The following is a 20,883-nucleotide window of genomic DNA, read 5'->3' on the forward strand; positions in this document are numbered from 1 at the left end:
TTTATTATAATATATTTCATTTATGTGTACATACAAGTACCTGTTATGAAACGAAAGTTTATAATAAAATATTTACAGCTTAACCTATTTTTTTTTACCTTGTTTTATATACACTTTATACATGTATAGCAAACTTTGAACCAATCTCTCCCTTAGCTGTATTATTGGGTACGCCTCTCCCGGTATAAATGTACGTTTGTGTACTTACGCCGGTATATATATATTAAAAAAAAAATCCAAAATCGATATCTCCTGCGGGATGACATATGTGTGTGTGTGTGAGTTCCGGTACGTTTCGAATGATGTATTTGCTATTTGGACTTAAAAAAAACTACCAGCAAAATGTGCACATATATTCTTTGCAGTGATGGGAGATAAACGTTACGATGACGCGAAAATACGGTTTATGTAGGACCAAAGTCACGTATATACCGGGGGGTTAGCTAAGTATGACCCAGCCAATTTTTTCAATCGTTTTTAACATTTATATTGTATTTTATTCACAGAATTTCAATTTTAATATCCCTTTAATTAGTTAATTATACTGCAACAATTGTCTACGATTATTATTTAACCATTAATAGAGAATATGCGTAGCTTTGTTTAGATGAAAACAAATTTTGAAATCGTTGTTAAGGATGCTGCGGTAGTCCGAAAAATAAATGAACTACCACAAAAAGAGTCCTAGTTACTGAACTAATAATTACACATCACAATTTTTTTTTTTTTATTTATTAAAAATATATTTACAATCTGTAATATTAGTTACAATAAGTAAATTTGAAAAAAATATATAATACAATGACAGGACAACGTGAAAGAATGGGGTGTCCAGTAACACTACTTCAACTAGATTTAATTCAGAATTATAATTGTTTTGAATTCCTTAAAATTCACATCACAATTTAACCTTTAAAATAAGATTTTGCAAAAAAGTGCCTATAGCTAACTCCTTAAATAATGGCGGTATGACTTTGCTCAATTTACTTTTTAACTTTTAAAGTTGCTGCGAACACTTTTAATTTAATAAATTATACAATTGTTTGTTAGTCAAATTATCTATTATTTATTTTTTTTTATACATTTTTCCTCTGTCACATAGTTATAATTTATTTTTACATGTAGTTGTTAAGAGTTATTTTCTCTTTGGGGTTTTTTTCTTTAGTTTTCGATCAACCACGCAGTAGATAATATATTTTGTTGAGTGTTTTCTCGAATTTCGTGGATTTGTTTTATTAGAATTACGTGACGAATAATTTTTTTTACTTTCAGGCGCGAGTGATTTTCCACACCGGTAATGAGGAAATTCGGGTTACTACCTATTTCGGAATGTGTATACGAAGTGGCCGGGTCGCAGTTGGCCAATCACACCCTGTACCGTGTAAATATATATATATATATATATATATAGCTAAGTATGAGTGAGACGGGGAAGAAGAAAATAAACGAGGAGGAGCAAACAAAAAAATAATAATAATAATAAGCCATCCGACACGGCGTTTCGCACACGGGATTAGGTGGGACTGGTGCGCCTGGAGCGCATTAAATCAATATGGAGCCTGTGCGAGAGGCGGTGGCGGTGGCCCCTTGTAGCCCTAGTGCGCGGCTGCCGCGTTTCAGTATACGTACGCTTGTCGTCCAGTGCAGCAGCAGCGGTAGCAACAGTAACAACCCAATTATCTTCGCCGTGGACTGTGATGAGCCCATGACAAATTCATAATCGCCCAACAAGAACCATATACATACACAACAGAACTCAGAATCACGGAGACGATTAGTTGTTGAATTTTGAAATTATCACAAAACAGTCGATTTACAATACCCAAGGTAAGCAGAAATAATTTAAACTATTTATGAATAAATACCATACGCGTTAAGAAAACGATTTTGTTTTAAATGCCGCATAAAAAATGGGTCCGCGAGAGCAGAAGGGAAAATGTGTATACACATAATATTATATTTATATTTAATAATAGTCGGGAGGCTTGAGTTCCATCCAAAATACCCGTTCGTTAACTCTGTCAACTCTCCGAAAAATAATTATACATACTATTCTTTTGACGGAACATATTGTTTAGTAAAAAGCCGGTACTAAAATAATAATAATAATAATAATAAGCTAGTAGCTACGCCTTTGGTTAGGTATTTATTTTCATTTCGCAATAGCCGTATTCGTCGGTCACTTGTTTTTCGATTTTTATCGATAATAATCCACACGGTTTATAAAAATAAGTTAATAAAAGAAATAACGAACAAACTATACGCAGTAATGTGGTATGATTAAATATAGGTTATTATTTTTTTTTTTTTTTTAAGGCAAACCGAGATAATGAATTAATGTTTTATATTCGTCTCTAATGATATAATGATGGAACTTAGCCGTCTGTTGATGTAATCATAAATGCTGACGTTAAACAATGCACTAACGCACGATGGTCGTTCTGTGATAAATATTTTAATATAATATTAAACAAATACGGTGTATTAAACGCTGAAAAGAAGACCTTATTGGTCTGGCATTCAGCCTCACTTATCTCACTTTGAATAAACTTTACAGCGAGTCGTCCACGTTCTTTTAAAAATATATTCACTATATTGTTTTAACTGATGAAATATAATATTACATGTATTTAGTGATAGGTTCCCTGGTCAAAAGTCGTTAACATCATCGGGTCCGGCGTGCACGATAAATGATAACAATATAATAATATTATTATTACGGTAGTACATACACCAAAAGACTGAACGCTGCGTCTTAATAAGGCCCTAATGGTTTTTATATTATTGTTGTACTAAACTAGTTTAAAATCAGTTCTCTCTATCTCTGTCGATTCGACTTGCAACAAAAATAACTCTGCTTTCAATATCATTTCATAGTCAAATACTATTGATGTAAATAAATTGTACATTTTATCTAACTATTACCATTCCCAGGTACATTCTTAATAATTGCTAGCTTAAGTAGTAATAAGCTGGTGTTTTTAAAAATACTTCTCAAAAGTATTTAAGTATGTTACAATTGTACTTGTATATTTTCATCTTGAGTACTTGACAAATAATAACTTTTTAAACACAACAAAACGATATTAAATAATTAATATTATTTAAATAGGTACAAGTGTTTATTTACTTATCGTACTCGAGTGTAAACCATTCACCTGTGATTCGCCTACACTTGTTCTATAGCTTTTAAATATTATTCACTATTAATATATTACTAAGTACCCTTTTTAATTACCAGCCCCAATTCATAGTTTGATTTGTACAATTTAAATAAATGAATTAACATTAATTTAAAAGTATTTACAATTGTCCTTTTGTGTATTCAAATGTACTTTGAACACAACTTATAATCAACACACTACACCGTAGTCATATTATTTTATGTAGTTTAATAATTATTATTATACCTACAACTGTGCGCTATTTATTGTATATATATATACTTTTATATTAAAAAATTTAGATAGATCTAACCCTCTGATGAGATGTCCATGTCACGGCCATGTACCACCATGCTAACCATGCTCACCTATCCCTCCCTTCCGTGACTATCGATAAATAATCATTATCGTGGAAAATGATATTAAATAATTTATTTGAGAAAAAATTAAATAATAAAAAATACTCCCACGAACAAGCATAATACATTGGCAGTATTTTAAATATTCGAGTGTTACACATATAGCGACTATTAGTGAAAAGGGTCCAAATGAATATGTCATGTTTATTATATATAGTATAAATACATATACATAGTGCGCTCGTAACACGTGTGCCGAACGTTTTCAATCATCAATAATGATCATTTTGTCCTGTGCAGCATCTGCTGCTGATGTTGGTTTACTGCTTGTATAACTGCTGTAATCTCCTCAGTCCTCCCCACACATTCAACACGAAGGCAAAAACCCGGTCTGTGCGTGAATGGTGTGCACACGTTTGTCTTGTGTCCAAAAAAAATGTTTTCTTATTAGAAAACATATTAAGACGAATATTGTATAGTAAAAACTAACGTGTGAAACACGAGTTTTATTTTGTTAAAAAAAAAATTGGACCCCTCGTTTATTGTCTTGTTTGTTCATCGCTATAGCGTGTATAGTAGATCTACAAAAAATGCCTTCTGGTTTTGACGTTTCGTTTTTTACGCTCCTTTTAGGTCTAATTTAAAACTAACGTTGTACGTGTAAGTTGTTCACGTGTAAAAGCGAAACGAGACGGTAAGCCGTTATTATTTGTTATTATTTTAATAACATATAATATGCGCACTTGACCGGCACTCTAAAGAAAGCATAGTCGGACGAGGGATAAAAAAAATATCCTAGTTGGGCCATTCTCGAGTGTATAAAGCACACGGTTTTCCTCTTGTACTTGCCGAAGGCGGCGATGACGACGGCGGTGGCAATGGAGTTCAATGGTCGCAAGTATGAGTGACACGCAATTTATCTCGGCTTTCGGTTGTGTTTTATCTAAGCAAGAACCTTGTACTAAGAACATACCGTTGTGAAATTAAACACACATCACATATGCTCGTGAATTCTTTATCAAATGTTTTGTTTTCCTCGCCGTTAAACGTAGGAAAGACGATGACTCGTTGCCGGTTGCATCACATATGCATCGGGCTGTGTGATTTAGTTGTTTTAACAAATTAAAAGTACAATTATCAATCGAAAGGTTATGTTCACCAGAGACGCCAAACTGGCCGTAATAAATGGAGGGAGAGGTGGCAGAATAGGTTACTCACGCCCAGAGCAAAACAGAGCTTATGTCCTCCTTTTAGATCATTTAAGCTATTTTTTTCTTAAACTAAAGGGTCGTTCCGCACAACTCTTGTATCTCTGGCGCCAAATTAAAAATACAATTTTTGGTTTAACAATAATATTAATATCTCTAACCGCATATAAAACATAACATAATGTAGATAACAGACCACATTAACAGGGTATTGTGTTGGGAACCGGGCCATCCTATACTTGGTTTGTACCATACCTGCCTAATCTGACGCCATTAAACGCAGTACGCTCTTAATGGGAGCGGTCGCTCTTGTGTTACCTGAGATCCAATTTGTCTTTCGGACGAGACCGGCGACACTTCCTCGTCTGCTACAGTTCATCCGCCGTTCATAATATAAATTTAAGAGGTATACCTATACCCGGTGCGTTGTATATTTTGGTCATTGTTAGTAAAATGTAGTCTATTCATTACTTTATAGGGTTCCATTGTGGAGAGCAGCACACCCGTAGCAGTACGATGACCGAATAATACAATAACACACAATATAATAATAGTGATAATAATAATAATAATATGCGTAGAGTCTGCAAAGGTTGTGTGCTTAATACAATATTGTGTGACGGTACACCGAAGAGAGGATATTTTGTCTTCAGAGACGTCCCGCTGTTGTCGCCATGTCGCCGTCATCGCCAGGCGCCTCAACCATAATATTTATACCTGAGGTGTCGTTCGCAGATTATATCATACGCACGGTTAATCGACTATCGTCTATTATAATAGTTATAATAAATATGAAGACGAAACGTTTGTGAGATAATCTGGCCTCCGACTATGTTTGAAAAAAAAAAAATTTAATTAAACTCTCATGACAAACGCCAATAACTCAGTGATACGATTCCGACTATGTCACCTTGATGGCTGATTTGCTAATAACGGAAAAATTAGCCCAATAGGTTAGGCTAGGTCAAAACAGCTTCGCATAGGAGCTAAAAAAAACATTGTGTTTTGTGTTCCCTTCGATAGTCTTGTGTTTATTGCACATCGCAAGTACTTTAGTCGTTGGTGCGTTAATAAAACTTAAACTTATTTCCTAAGTGCATATAATGTAATACTGTATTTATATATTTGTGTTGTACAATCTTAATACGCTCAATGATTTTGCTTAACTTTCTGAATAATTGCACGGCGATCGTGCCAAAAATAATAAAGATTGAAAGCGCGCCAAACTTCTGTTTGGTTTTTTTTTACTGTCGATTCGTATATAAAACAATATAAATTAGCATAACTTATTATGTACTATCTATGACTTTGGCATATTATTACAAAAGATTTATCAAAGGATTTTCCCGTCCAATGAATATTCAAGTCAGCTACGTCATTAACGATTATAAGTTTAATTTTCATAAAATCAAACATTTTTTTTGTTAAACTTTATTTTATACAAAATTTTGTTTTATGCGTTATTATTTCTTACAACGTGCGTTGTATACAATCAACAGGGCCAAGATTTTATCAAACTACTCTTCAAAATATCTTTATTATTTCTCTTGTTTAGTTACCTTCTGCTACTTTTAGCAGAAATTCTTTGTTATAGAATTTCGAGTTGAATGGCCGATATATCATAATAACTTATAATCACTCGAATAAATCAGAACATTTTTTGTTTAGAATTTTTGTCGCCAATAAAGGTGGGATGTATATATTACAATTATTTATACACGGTGGGCCTTAGGACGGGCGCATTTGTTCATTAGGCAATAAAGTTCGGTACCGGGTCGGAGTACACAACTACACGTTGGGGAATGTTGTGTTTCCAAAAGCTAATTTAAAAGCTATTCCTGCAGCAGCCCCAGGGATTTTCGTACTTAAATTATTCAACATTATTCGAACAGCATATATATGTACACAATTTTGTTATATTATGAATTGAAAGTAAGGTACCGTACCATGCAATATGCATAATGTTGTTTTGTATAATGCAGCTGAGAGTCGACAGCTACATGACAAAACTGTATAATTTTATCAACAATTATAGTAAAGTTTTAAATTAAATCAACCCGGTGTGTTTGATTTGTCATTCCACTTAATTTCAGAGTGCACCAATTATCAAAACCATACACTGGTACAAACGATATTGGATCTTCTCAATTATTATTCTCATTCGATTCGAATACAGACTTCTTATTAACGAAATACAAGGCAACGCTTGTTTTACTACATATACTAATAATATATTACATATACTAACTATACAGTATACAGTATTCAATTATCCATTGTCTCATACCGAGTCAAAATCCTATCTACTATTTCAAGATCTACAAAAACGTTAACAATTTTTTAAATTTTATAATTTCAACAAAAAATTAACTGATTTGAATAAATCTGCAACAATTACTCCGATACCAATTGTACATGAAGTTTTAAAATCAAGTGTGTTTTTTAGATTGCCTAGTCGAACTTTTATCACAATTAACCTTACTGCATAATTATTAACTGATAAATAAAATAATAACATTGGGACTAGGAATTAACAAAAACTTTAATTACAACTTTTAATTTAATGAAATATTAACTATTTGTGTAAAATCGATTACTATAAACATATTAGGTAATTACAATAATTTAAAGCAAAAAATTATATTAAAATAAATAAATTGGAAATTGTTTTTTTGTAGAATTTTTTATGTTTTAGGTTTTTTTTTGCCAGTGTAATTCCTAGACTGATCTAGAATCCATTTATATATTGTATATTATTTTAATATTTCACCTTGTAACATTATGTTGAGATTTCTAATATTTTCTTCCATTATATTGTTGTAACTAAGTATAACGTTACTTCGTTATGATCCTTTATGAATAAAATTTTCTTTTTTTACCCAAATGTGTAACATGGCTAATATGTCTTTAACTAAAACTCCGAAATTAAATTTCTCAATTTCACTAACCTTTTGTTACTTTTTATCGAAATCTCTTTTTAGTTTTTCCCAGCTTTGTGATTGTTCATTATCGTCGTGATTTAAACACCAACGGCGAGGTTGACGATCACAAACCGTCCATTAACCAAATCCAACAAACTATAATGGACTAATTACACGGTTTATCGGTATAATTGTTTATTTACTTCAATTGTGAGTCCTTAAATAAACAGTATAATTTTCATAGTGTGGAAATTATAAGGAGATAAAAATCTAAATTCCTTTTAAGGTTTTCTGTCGAAAGGGGAGGATCCCTTTCGTGAGTGAGGTCACTTCTGGTGTTCTGGAGGTGGCGCAGGGTAAATACATATACATACATATATCGTACTGTTTATAATAAACCTACCGGGTAACATAAGGTAAATATGACCCGCATATTTCACAGTACATTATAATACAAACTGCTAAACAATAAAGCGAAATGGAGATACAAATCGTTGCGACCCGTACACGTTTTCAGAAATTGAATACACTCGTATTTGACAATTTTTTTTAGTAATACTACTGTATGTTAAGCTCCATTTTTTTTAAAACTATGCTTGTCTTAAATTGTAAATTGTTAAATTTTAATTACGATAAAAAAATTAACGAAATGTTATATTTAAATAATGTAAATAATGGGCTTAGGCGATAAACGGCCTATGTTATGTCTTTTGCTTTTGGAAAAAGTTAAAGTAAATACCTATAACAGTGTAAGCGTTCCGTTTATAGTATTTAAATAACGAAAATCGGTCGTTATCCAATATCAATAATCAATATACATCATTAAGCAGACAAGTTGTCAGCTTTTTTTTTACTGCTAAACACATACAAATATTGTTATGTACTTGGCTTGTTTATTTATTTATTTATTTGTTAAAACAAGAGAAAGCGAAACATTATTATTAGAACTCGGAAATTGGTGGTCCAAAAAATCTTTTAAATCAACTTTAAAAACGATTAATATTTTACTAAAAACGTCCTGTATATTATTGTCTAATAATTAAAATGTATGGTTCAAATTTGTAAAAAATGCATAAAAATTGTTTAATATAATGAATTTAATTCATATTCTTTAAAATAACAATGTGCACATAATTTCCTTTACCTTGTATAAAAAAAATGATTACTTAGCGATCAATAAAATTTCATTAAACGCGAAATTTATAAAAAAAAATACTTTACTTAATTTTACTCTGGCCATTCTTATAATACTTCATCGAAAAACGACAAAATGTGGAAAAGTTTGTGTAAATATTTTTAAATTTTGGTTACTTATTATCCTAGAAATTAAATTATATGTCTTATTAAATTTTGAGGTGGCCTGATAAAAATTAAAATATCTATAATTAGATATTTTTATTTGTATCAGACAGACATACCTATTTATAATATACCATAACAGATATGATATTACACTCTCGTCATTGATATCGTTATTTACATTTTAATATCATGGTAAGTACATCAAACACTTATAATTTAAGAGTATTCATGCACTTAAATAAGAATCGTAAACTATATTATTAAATATTTTTTAGGTCTTAAGGGCTTTGATAAGTGAGTTTCACTCAATCATAACATTTTCAGTTTAGTGCCATTATTTTGCATTATGTAAAGGACATTTTAATTTACATGTTTAGTGGTTTTACTTGTTTTTCCCTTTTTAGGCTCAATGTAGGTACAGTTATATTATAGTACCTAATGGTAATCCAAAAATCCTGATTTTCAAAAAAAAAAACTATTTAAGCCACTTAAAAAGTCTTATAAATATTACAACAATATAAATCTGTTAACCTAAGTATAGTGTTTTGTTCAAAATTAAAAAAAAATAAAACGCTTAACTTTGACTTTAAATTGCTTTCGGATTTCAACCAATCCGAAATCTAAAAACAATTTATCTTATTGGTGTTGTGTTTTATTTTTACATTTCTCTCAAAAATAGTTTACTTAGGTACACAGCTTTATATTGTAATAATATTTAATATTTATAAGATTTTTAAGTGACTTAAATAGCGTGTTTTCATGAAAATCCGGATTTTTAGAATCTCGTTACTTATATAATATACATTATTCAGCACTTATATTCGAAAAATAAAACTGATAAAGTTTATTGTGTACTCATTGAATTTTTTTTCACCTTGAGATTTTACATAACTCAAATCGACTGTAATGTAATATTCTAGAACACTGTGTTTATCTCTTTACTATCTGGACGAAATGGTAAAATAAAAATAAAAACGCTCAAACGGAAGTTTTACACAGAATTTAATCGTTTTCCATTGTTTATGGTATGCAGACTAATAACAAAGGCGAGTTTAACATACAAAAAACCACCATTATAATATCTACTAGACGGTCTATACCCCATATACATATTTGATAATTTCATTAAATTGAATAAAATACCCTCTCTCTTTTTTAGATAGCCTGGTACAAGTTCGTGCCAGTTATGAACGAATTGTGCTCCTTTTTTTAGCGGCTATCTATTAAACAATAACACAATAAAGTTATGCTACTATCATTAATTTTGTTGTTTTTCTAGATTGTTTAAAACAAATAAATAATACACGTCATGTAAAAAAATATGTACGGCTGATCATTTAGCCTTTAAGCACATAATTCATCGCCGTTAAAGGAAATATAGTTGTTGTGTATATTTCTATGCCATCGTTGTAATATTTTATGCTAAAGGTTTTTTTAGCGAGTCTTTTATGGTTAAATTGCTTTTCGTTTATATACTAAATTGTTACTAACACTTTCAGGTCATACTTAAGAATGACATCCCCGTAGTGGTAGAACTTCACGAGCATATCTTACACATTTTCATAGGTTAGTTTAAATTATATTGTAAAAGTTTATAAATAAACGTATAACACAAAATAAAAACGCAATAAGTAATTCTATAAAACTCAGCACTGTCTCATACGGCACGCAAAAAAAGTATTTATATTTTCAAAGCAAAGCAAAAATGTCATTCAAATGTTTTAAAACATAGAACATATATATATTTAAAACCTATTTACAATAATGGTTTTATACTTTGCTGTGCGAGGTCTAGTTTGATCAAGGAGGCATTGTGGTTTGGAGTTATTAATATATTATATGTTGTTGTCCAATTTTAATAAAAAGTTAGTGTAAGACATTTTGAACTTTTGACCCAGATTTTAGCTATTTTCTACTCATTGATAACGTGACTTGTTAGAAAAAGGAAGAAAACGTATGTTTCTTACATTACAATTATAAATTTATGTTTTTAAGGTAATAATAAAAAAGAATTGAGAAGTTTTGCTAGAAATAATATAATTTCTGTTCACCTAGGGAAATTCAGTAAAATAACCATAATTTGGATGGCACACTGGTTACACGTCATGGAGCTTTTTAGTTATGAATTATGACGTGTAAGATACAATTGTGTAATCTTAATGCGTTTAATGAGCGTCCTTGTGTGGTTTTTTGAAGTTGGCGACCCTAGGATTTATTTAGTATAATCATTATGTTTGTGTTAGCTACGTAAGATCAATATTATTACAGAGTCTACTGGCGTATAATTTTGTTTAGTTTGTGGCGCTTGTTACTAAATATGTAGATTATACGACAACGCCAAGGCTCGGAAATTGTTTTATCGACAAAAAGTTTTTTTTATCCTCCGAACTGCTCAAAACCAACCGATAAAAGGGATTGCGATGCTATGGCAAACGTCAGCACTCAGGCGTAAACAAACACTCTCCCTTCTCTCTTCGTTAAATATAATGGAAATACGATTTTTCGCTTTTTTTTTTTATACATTTTCGGTGGTATTTTCTTCTCCACTTCAATCCCATTCTTTTTCCAAACCGGCGACGAGGGTGGCAAAAAGCAGTTATTGCTGTCGGAAATTCTCCATCTTTTACTTTTCTCTTACCGGTCGTTAACACCACGACACTTCCAACAACAAAAGACCATATAATATAATGATAAAATTGATGTATTTTACTATAACACGCACACACACACACACAAACGTATTATATATAACCGTATGAACCATATACTTGGCAAAATTTCAACCGGATGTTCTTCCAGGCCCACTCAGAGATTTATATCTACACTGTAGTGTGCACACGAGATCTTCCTCCTTGACATTATACTCGATAGACTTTGGTATCGGCTCCCCACTTTTTAAGTACCTCTATTTACATGTATATTTATAGTATGTACAAATAACACATTATTATTATGACAGATTTTAAATCTGTGTAGGGTCAAGTGTTTGAAGTGTTACACATTTCACTACAACGTATAAATTATTATTTTGAAAATACTTAACTACCAATATAACTAACAATTTGTAGTTAAACGGCAATTAAAAGACAATTTTAACATTAGTAATTTATAGGATAAAAAGCGTATTTTATTATTTTATATTATAGCACATCGAATTATTTATTTCAAACACTTAAATTTAATGTTTGTATAAGGAAGAGTCGAATTTTTTTGTTTTTTTTTTCATTTCTTTATTATAGTTACTAGTGTTCAAATTTTGACACTAGCAAGTTTTATGTTTTAAATACTTTACGGCTACGCCAGTAAGGGTTTGGTTGTGTTTATAAATTGACAAGATCAATCTTATAATCGCGTCATTTGTTATAAATTGTAATATGCTCACGTCGTTTGAATGTATTTCGTTTAAATAAATGGATGTATTTATGACAGATATCTAATATGTTTAAATCCTCGACGAGGAACAGGTGCCATGTCTGCATTAGATACTTTTCCAATTGGTCGATTTCTGAATACGTTATGTTCATTTCATAATGTTTAAAACGATTTCATTTTAAAACTGCCAAGTAGACCGTTGTTTAAGTACTCACCATCGATAAATAATTATAATTCATTGATCTATACAATACTTATATAGATCAATACCTTTGTTTTTATAAGCCATTTTACATTAAACACACTTCGCTAACGTGTTATAATATTTTTTTAACTTGGGCGTATGTTTTATGTAAAAAACAAACTGATATTACGCTGAAAACAAAAACATTTAACTAGAAAAATAAAATTAAAATATTTTTTTAATTAAACAGAGTTTTTCCTATACTCCTTTTTAATTGCCACTATTCTGTTTCCCGGTATATTGGTCCGTAAGTATTCCTACCCGACCTGCATTTTTTAAATTACATTAAATTTACTACTGTAACCTTTAAGTCGAGTTTTCCTTCGTAACATTACTGCTTAAATGTCCTTTTACGTCTTGAGATAGCATATGAAAAAAATTATGCATCAAGCTAAGACGATGATGTCAATTATTTTTAATTGTCAAAAATGAGGTTTTCAACCGTTGAGGATATTTTTTTTAAATCTGCTAACGATTTCCTGTTACCTTGAGAGAAAAAACGGCAAATACTCAAGAAAAAAACTTGTTTGTCTTTGGTAACATATTGATTTTTTCTATATAAATGCAAAAATATAATAATAAACATTACTCATTATTTCGTTGCAAATAATTTGTTTTGATCTCATAAAAACCGCATTAGGTTTATTTATCCAGACATATTTATGATAATGAACCAGTTCAGACTTAGATGCTCACACATTGGTATACGTTAAAAAAAAAACTATATGTACTGTATATTTTTTCTAAATTACACAACCGCCGTTTACCGCATTTTGCGGTCACAGTCATACGTCTTGACTTATCCATGTATAAAATGTAAACGAATAATGATGTACAACTCATTGACGTATAGTGTCTCTAAGTGAACACATCATAAAATCAAAACCAATAGTGTAAGCTGTAAACGCGGGTTGTTTTTCGTTTTGACATAACAATATAAAAAAAGGTAACTCGATTCGTCGCACAGTTTTACACCTTTTGTTGAACAGAATTATGAGAATCTTTTTTTTCAACTACACCGCCAATAATGTATTAACATTTAACATTTTTTTTCCAGATGAAGTGTTTTGGAATCATCGTTTTCTGCTTTTTGTTGGTGGCCATTTCCTTGGTCAGCTCCAACGTGGCCAGCGACGGCGAGGCATACCTTCCGTTGTCCCGTCAGATCAGAGCCGTCGGAGGAAGAGGTTGGTTTGAGTTTTTTGTTTTATAATAATTATTATCGTCTGCATTCAAAATAATACTCTGATTTTATCGTCAAGACACGAACTGTCACTACGAAAAATCTCAATGGTCGCCGTGTGACGACAAGACCAACGTGAAGACCCGCAAGTTGACACTGAAGAAAGGCGACGAGACTTGCGAAAAGATCAAAACAATCGAAAAGAAATGCAAGAAAGGTAAACCAAACAAAAAATATATCCCCTGTAGAGGGTTGTATAACACGACAGCATGCAGCATCATCCATAACGCTTTTCGTACTCTGACCGTGGCAAATACACAAACCATAATAATATGACTCAATAAATCTGATATACTTTTGGCCTATACGTACTAGTGTGGGCGCACTGGTGATAAGCCAACCTGCTCGCTGTATTAATAATATGATATCATACGTAGTCATTTTTTTCATCTACACATTTCAAGGTTAAACAGAAATCAATCATCATCTCATTATGAGAAGTAAAATTCACATAGTTTAACGCACAAGTTTGTTGCTTCATAATTGTTTCATCTCTTCAGTCTTAATTACTCTGACGCATTCAAGCACGCCCGAAATTTAGTCAAATCGGTAAATTTATTCATGGCTTGATTAATTTGGTAATTTTCATTTTATGCGTACATTTTATCGACTAATTAGTATAAAATAAAAAAACAAAAAGCCAATTTTTCGATGATAACATACATAATTACTCATTGGCATTCCACCCGGTTGACGCGGCAAAGGCGTGCTTGCATGTTTTCATACTTTACCCAAACCTTTCCAAATTGCATGAGGGTTGTTTTGTACATGTTTTGGGCTATTTTGGCGTTTTTTAGCATGCCGGTACGCAAAAGGCACGTGGAGCCCCTGTAACACGCATAACGAAATGATCAGAACAGACACACTGAAGGACCCTTCCACTGAAAATTCCAACTGCGAAAAGACCAGACAGATCACGAAAAAGTGCAAGAGCAAGGGACGGGGTAACAAAGGTAAAAATGAATCATATAAAAAAAAAATTGTTTAAAAAAATAGTCAGCTCTACAGAGCACGCGACTTTTGGGGTGTACAAAGCATGTTCAAATCAATTAATTGGTACATCCGTTTTATTAAGTATTTCGATTGTGTGTTCAATATGTGTAATATTCATTATGTGCATACGAGCAATACGTTTTCGAGTGACATCACCGCTGAGTATTTACCACATTAAAATGACATCATTCACCGCAAATCACCATATTCTATTATAATATTATGTACTATTAGCTAGATTCGTAGAATAAACGTTGGCTGTGTTTAGGTTCGTTTTACATTTTTCTATCAAAGAAATAACACGGGGACAATTTTTACTGTCATATTATTGAAGCTTAACAGGCCACGAGGCTTAACGCTGCCTTCATGACATGGTTTCTTAACGGGAAAAAATGTTTTGAATTTTAATTCAGTCTCCGTAATTCGATAGTGATTTTTATTGATGTTTAAAAAAAATTTGAAAAAAAACCTTTTTTTATAATTATAATAGATCATATCAAGAACGTGTAGTAATTTTATTCTATTTAATGTTTGAATAATCTATCTAAGTTAGGTTTGCCAGTTGTTTATTTTGTTTTAAAAATTACCAAAAAAAAGTGACATTTTATGTTTAAAATATCATTTAATGTCACTAAAAATCGAATTATTTAATATTTAGATTTATTTAAAATTCCTAACCTAATTATTTACATATTATGCAGTATAATACCCAACAATGTCTAAAAATGCGTCAAACAAAAATGCATTATATAATTTATGGGCGGCTATGAAATACATTTTTCGCGGATGACTTTTACACATGGTATTAATCTAATTTGAAAATACAATATTTTCAATATTTAACCGTCCATGAATCATATACTACAAGATCATAATATAAGCATGCTGCAATTAACTAATAATATTATATCGTACAGAAATTGTTTATTACATTGGGTTGGTGTATTTGTTGGCTTGTACGGTTGTTTGAGGTGTAGAACATAAAAATATAATTTTGTCAAATAGCGTGTAATGTATTGTACTGTATCTATCTAGATATACTATAAGTACAAGTCTAGAATTTATACTCTGTAGTGGATATTTCTGTACGTTTGATTTAAACATTCCAATCTCACTGTGCGAATTTTGAGAAATGGCTTTAATGTTTTTATTTTCTACAAAGCTAGTGTGTTGTTTATTTTTTAACACACTACATTTTTAGATCCGAGGAACAGAGTGGTAAATATAATTAAATAGATTAATAATTTAATATATATAATCCAGAGTCCTCCGCTCTTAACGATAGTCGCTTTTACTGTGTGTACATACTACATGTCAGGCAGCCATACTTGAGTTTCCAATTAAAAATTAATTGATTTGCTTATTCCGTGCAAACCCTTATTAAATATAAAAATATATATTATGTATATAAATTTTCACAGACAACACTCAATGTTCGCAAACAACACAAGTTTTAACGTTGTTACAAAATAATTTTTATTCGTTAACAGTTGTTAAAACGGATATTTTCTGTTAAATAACAAACAAATTATATGGAATAAATTAATTTTGTTAGTAAAAACCCTTTTTCCCTTTTTTATAGGGTTAGCAGGTTTTTAGGCATTTTGAAGATTTTAATGATACGAAGGCAGTAAAAAAAATTATGTTTGTATTTTTAATTATATCCAAAACGGAATATATGCTTGAATATAATATTATGACCTCCTCGTTTAAAAGGTCAAATTAAGTCTAGCGAGGCAGTTCAAAATAGGTTTCTTAGATGCGGGGAATATAATTTTTTTTTTTTTTTTTGTGCGCGGCATAGTACCCAATTACAATAGTTCTTTAGTACAATAATTTCAAACATTGTGATTGGACGTTGGGCAAACTGTTGAAGGATGCTTAAAATTCCCCTGCCGACAAAAAAAAATTATTTTCTAGCCCCTCGTTAAAAGTTAAAAGTGTATAGTACAGTTTAATTTTGCGTAATAAAAGATTTTTGTATTTTAATTTCTATAAAATCACATTAGTAAGTACAGAAATTGTAAGGAACCTCTACCGGGGGAATTACACCTCCCAGAGATTCCTTCCTATTTGCGTCATTGTTCTTCATTTGTTTGGTTGAAATTTAATGCTATAAATAAATAAGTATTGTATATTATTTATTAGGTACGTTCTCGGTTGCTATATTATTGGATGGTTCAGTCGTTGAACTTGACCTTTGCATTTTGGCTCTGTCGGTATTAATCGATTGTCCTACCACCGACGAGATCGCGTTATCGGTTATTTTCACAACGACCATATTGTTATCATTAGTACAATTTTACTATTGTCTGGTACATTCGTTAAGTTTTCAATTTTTTAATCTTTGTTGTGGATTGTGACTGTCTGATCGGGAACTTGTGCCGGTTCGATTTACCTTTAAAATATACCCATGAATATCTAATATAGTAACCGAGGCGAGCGGTTTATTCGATTACTTGACTTTTTTCGAGACATATTTATGTATGAGTTCCAATGTAGTATGTATGTTCTGTACAAAAGAAAACACCAGTGTCTTTTTCGCTTAGATCAGGCTATCCGCGTTTAATCTGTAGTCATATGTAAAATGTAAAAAAATATAAATTGTAAAAATACATTTTTTTATTATACATTCGTTCGCTCGTTTTCCTCGTAACCTTTGAGGAGCCCCCCAAAAGAATTTTTGCGCAACTGATTATTTAAATTCGGCAGCAATGGCAGAAGTATAACTAGCTTGTGATGTATTTATAAATTTAACACTATCCATTTATACGTATATAAATGCTCAAACTTATTGTTCGATTCACTTGTACGATGATAATAATCAATCACACGTTTATTGCATGTTCCATATTGAAAGATCATAATTTATAGACTCATTTTTATTTAAATTATATCTATCTGTCCAGACTGGTGGTTACAAACGGTAACGATCAATGACTCTTTGAACGAAACTGAAAAGACCGAAAGTAAATCAAGCTTGCCAACAGGCTTTAAAACATTTTAAAAAAATCCCAAAATCTGTGGTGAAATTTTATTTTTCTGGACATTTAATGTGTGAAAAAATGATTTTCTCCTCTTCAAGGGAATCATAATTATGTTTAATGACACCCAGCCGTAACATACCCATTCCTACCAACACCTTATATCTTATCATCCTTCTTTGTCTCTTATTAAAGATCAAAATTGGGATATATTTTGGTCTTGCTGACGTGTTAGCGCACATTTTAAAATGACCCTCGGCCATAAAAAAATATTCATGTTGAAATGATTTGTGTTGAACATTTTCACATGGAAGCGTTGCCTCGCTATGCCCCGACTTTGCTGTTTTTTTAAATAAACTTAAATTCTATCTCAGACCAGTACACTCGGCCTGGGTTATTTTTTTCCCCCCGAGGATCATTATACGGCGAATCCATTCCACGTGTATAGACAACCTAAACTTTACCGGGGTGTCGTTAAAGTTACTGATGTAAAAAATAAACTCCAGTAACTCACCCCGTGTCCTTCCAAATCGGGTTATCCATGCCGGAGCGCCCGTTTCGTTTACTTTACCTTTTTTTACCGTCGCCCGGGGCTATAAGGACAAGCGCCCTAGAAGGGGAGGTGGTCGGCCCACCACCAGGTATATGTTATCGTGCTATTTAGATGAGCAGTCTCGGCTGTTTCTCCGGGGAAACCGTGTATGCTAATCGAACCGTGTAAATAACAGCTACCGTATCATTTTTTTTCCACCTTATTATACACACACCGCCAGCACCGCCCCGAGTCGGGTTGTCTGTCACCGTCACACATGTGTTACTACTTGCTTATTTTTAGCAGTAACACGATCCTTATTCGTACGCGGTATGTGCACTCTATACACTTAAGTCTTGTCACATTGTGTGTGTATCAGTGTATACACACTAATACTACTCAGTAATGATAATAATTATAATATAATTTTATGGCGGTGGTATCAGGGACCAAACAAAACGATAAGAAAAATTGTATCGACTTTACTATTTGTTTAGTATTTAAAATAATTATACAAAGTTCGAAAAACCTCATTTTATGTGTTGTTTAAATAGCAACATATGATCATAAATAGAAAAATTCGATTATATTGTTTCTCCTCCCACTACCCCAATAACAAACTAAATAAATTAAATTGCCAACTTGTAAAACGCGAAATTCCCTATTGAAAACAAAGCAATTTAACTGATAAACATTAACACGTCACGTTCTGCTATTTGTTTTCTTCTATTAACGCGGGGTACCTGTAAATCTCGACTTAATGACAAAAATGTCTTGCAATTATTTCAGGTCTGAGATTAGCAAGGTCTATTGCTAGCAGCTGTTGCCGAGGGTTTTTGTTATATTATAATACATTATCCCGCATCTGAATTGGGTGTAACGAGGCACAGCACAGCTATTCGATACGACACTTACCACAAACCAAATATTATTACAAATAAATTGTGTATAACCCAATTAAACGAGCAATCGACTATCGGGCAATTATCGCCGGAAACAAATTATGTACAATATTCTCTTCCGCCTAGCTCTGTTCGTTCAATATCCGTTTGTGTTTATCATATTATAATATAATGTCACCCTCGTTATAAATCTAGTTTTGAAAACTACACACGCACACACAGTGCAGACTATTAATATAGGCCATATAAATCGGACAAACCTGCAAATGCAATCGTATCGACCGGATTTATAGTTAGATTTAGCTGGGGGCAAAAATGCTTTTATTGGACCTAGCACATTATTAAATTTTACCCAATAGACTGGGTTTCATGGTTTTTGCGTATTAAATAAAAAGTATATATATATATATATATATACATATATATATAGGTATTATGGTTTTTGGAATACACTATAATTTGTTTCAATCGAATAGTATTTTATTCTGAATAATTTGTTATTTTAAATAAACATTTATTCGAATAATTCAGCTAATTTGGCAAATGGTTCTTTCCGAAGTTTAATTAAATATATTGCAATTAAGTTAATTTTATATTTATGTATTTTCATATTTTTTTATGTTCGCAGGTAACAAGCAAAACCGCAACAGACAGTAATAAACGCGAATCTTAATCCATAATATTTACTTCAATTATATAATTAATATTATTATTATTATTATATATTTATACCCCAGTATAATTATATAGTAAAAAAAAAAACACTGTCTAATCGAGAACATAATTTCATTTCCTACGTTTCTTTTTTTTCTTAACGTCCTACTAGTTTCCACTAAACGTGTGTAACTTGTAAAAATAAAAACTACAAAAACCTATCGTTTTCTCTCTTGACCGATTTGGATTTCTCAATATATTCTTTCTGAACAAAATAAAAACATATTTATATATGTGTGATTATCCGACTAAATTTTTCAATTTTTATTACTATTATTTTTATTATTATTATATTTTTTTATTACGTTTATTATTTATGCGTATGAAAAGACACAAATCTTTGTTTTTTTTTTAATTTTTATCTTTTTTTTTTACAAAAATTTAATTTTATTGACACGGTTAACGTTTTTTTTTTCTACTACGACAATTTTAACTTACAAACTTGTATTATATTCAAGTATCGATTCCGTTGACATTTGTTTTGTTATAACGTTATTTTTCCTTTCTAATAATAATAATTTTATAATATTTAGTATTGACTTTTAGTAATACATATTCTGATTGTTTTCACACTTACATCCATAACTAATATATTATTTTAGCGTAGCGTATAATTATAATTAAAAATAGAAAAAAAAATATAACAACGGTGAAATAATATGTGCGTTTTGTTTGAACAGTATAACATCAAACAAAATATATTATCATATCCTTTATATTATACTATTATTATGTTTTATAAAATATTATATAAATAAAACTGTCTATTCGTGGTTCTGTATCTTTATCAATATTCATAAAACATATTATTATAACTAATAATAATTACTATAATGTATGCACCGTGTATGATGTACGGTTACTAGCTGCTTGTAAAATATAATTGGTTTTTTTTTTTGTAGTCTTGGTTTGTGTTAGAATACGTCATTGAATATAGATTGAAAA

General features: G+C 31.1%; 1 protein-coding gene across 1 annotated transcript; it reads left to right on the forward strand.

Annotated features, from left to right (window-relative positions):
* Positions 1-1,602: 1,602 nt before the first annotated feature.
* Positions 1,603-20,833, forward strand: LOC126834284 (uncharacterized). The gene is made up of 5 exons (XM_050566088.1): positions 1,603-1,827; positions 13,628-13,757; positions 13,833-13,970; positions 14,611-14,766; positions 19,853-20,833. Exons 2-5 carry the CDS (start codon positions 13,628-13,630, stop codon positions 19,879-19,881), a joined length of 453 nt encoding a protein of 150 aa, XP_050422045.1. The 5' UTR covers positions 1,603-1,827; the 3' UTR covers positions 19,882-20,833.
* Positions 20,834-20,883: the final 50 nt, after the last annotated feature.

The sequence above is a fragment of the Adelges cooleyi genome, unplaced genomic scaffold (genome assembly GCF_023614345.1).
Source record: "Adelges cooleyi isolate 19-005CV unplaced genomic scaffold, UGA_ACOO_1.1 ACOO_flye_CR_arks_rails_tigmint_CR_PRNA_21, whole genome shotgun sequence".
NCBI lineage: Eukaryota > Metazoa > Arthropoda > Insecta > Hemiptera > Adelgidae > Adelges > Adelges cooleyi.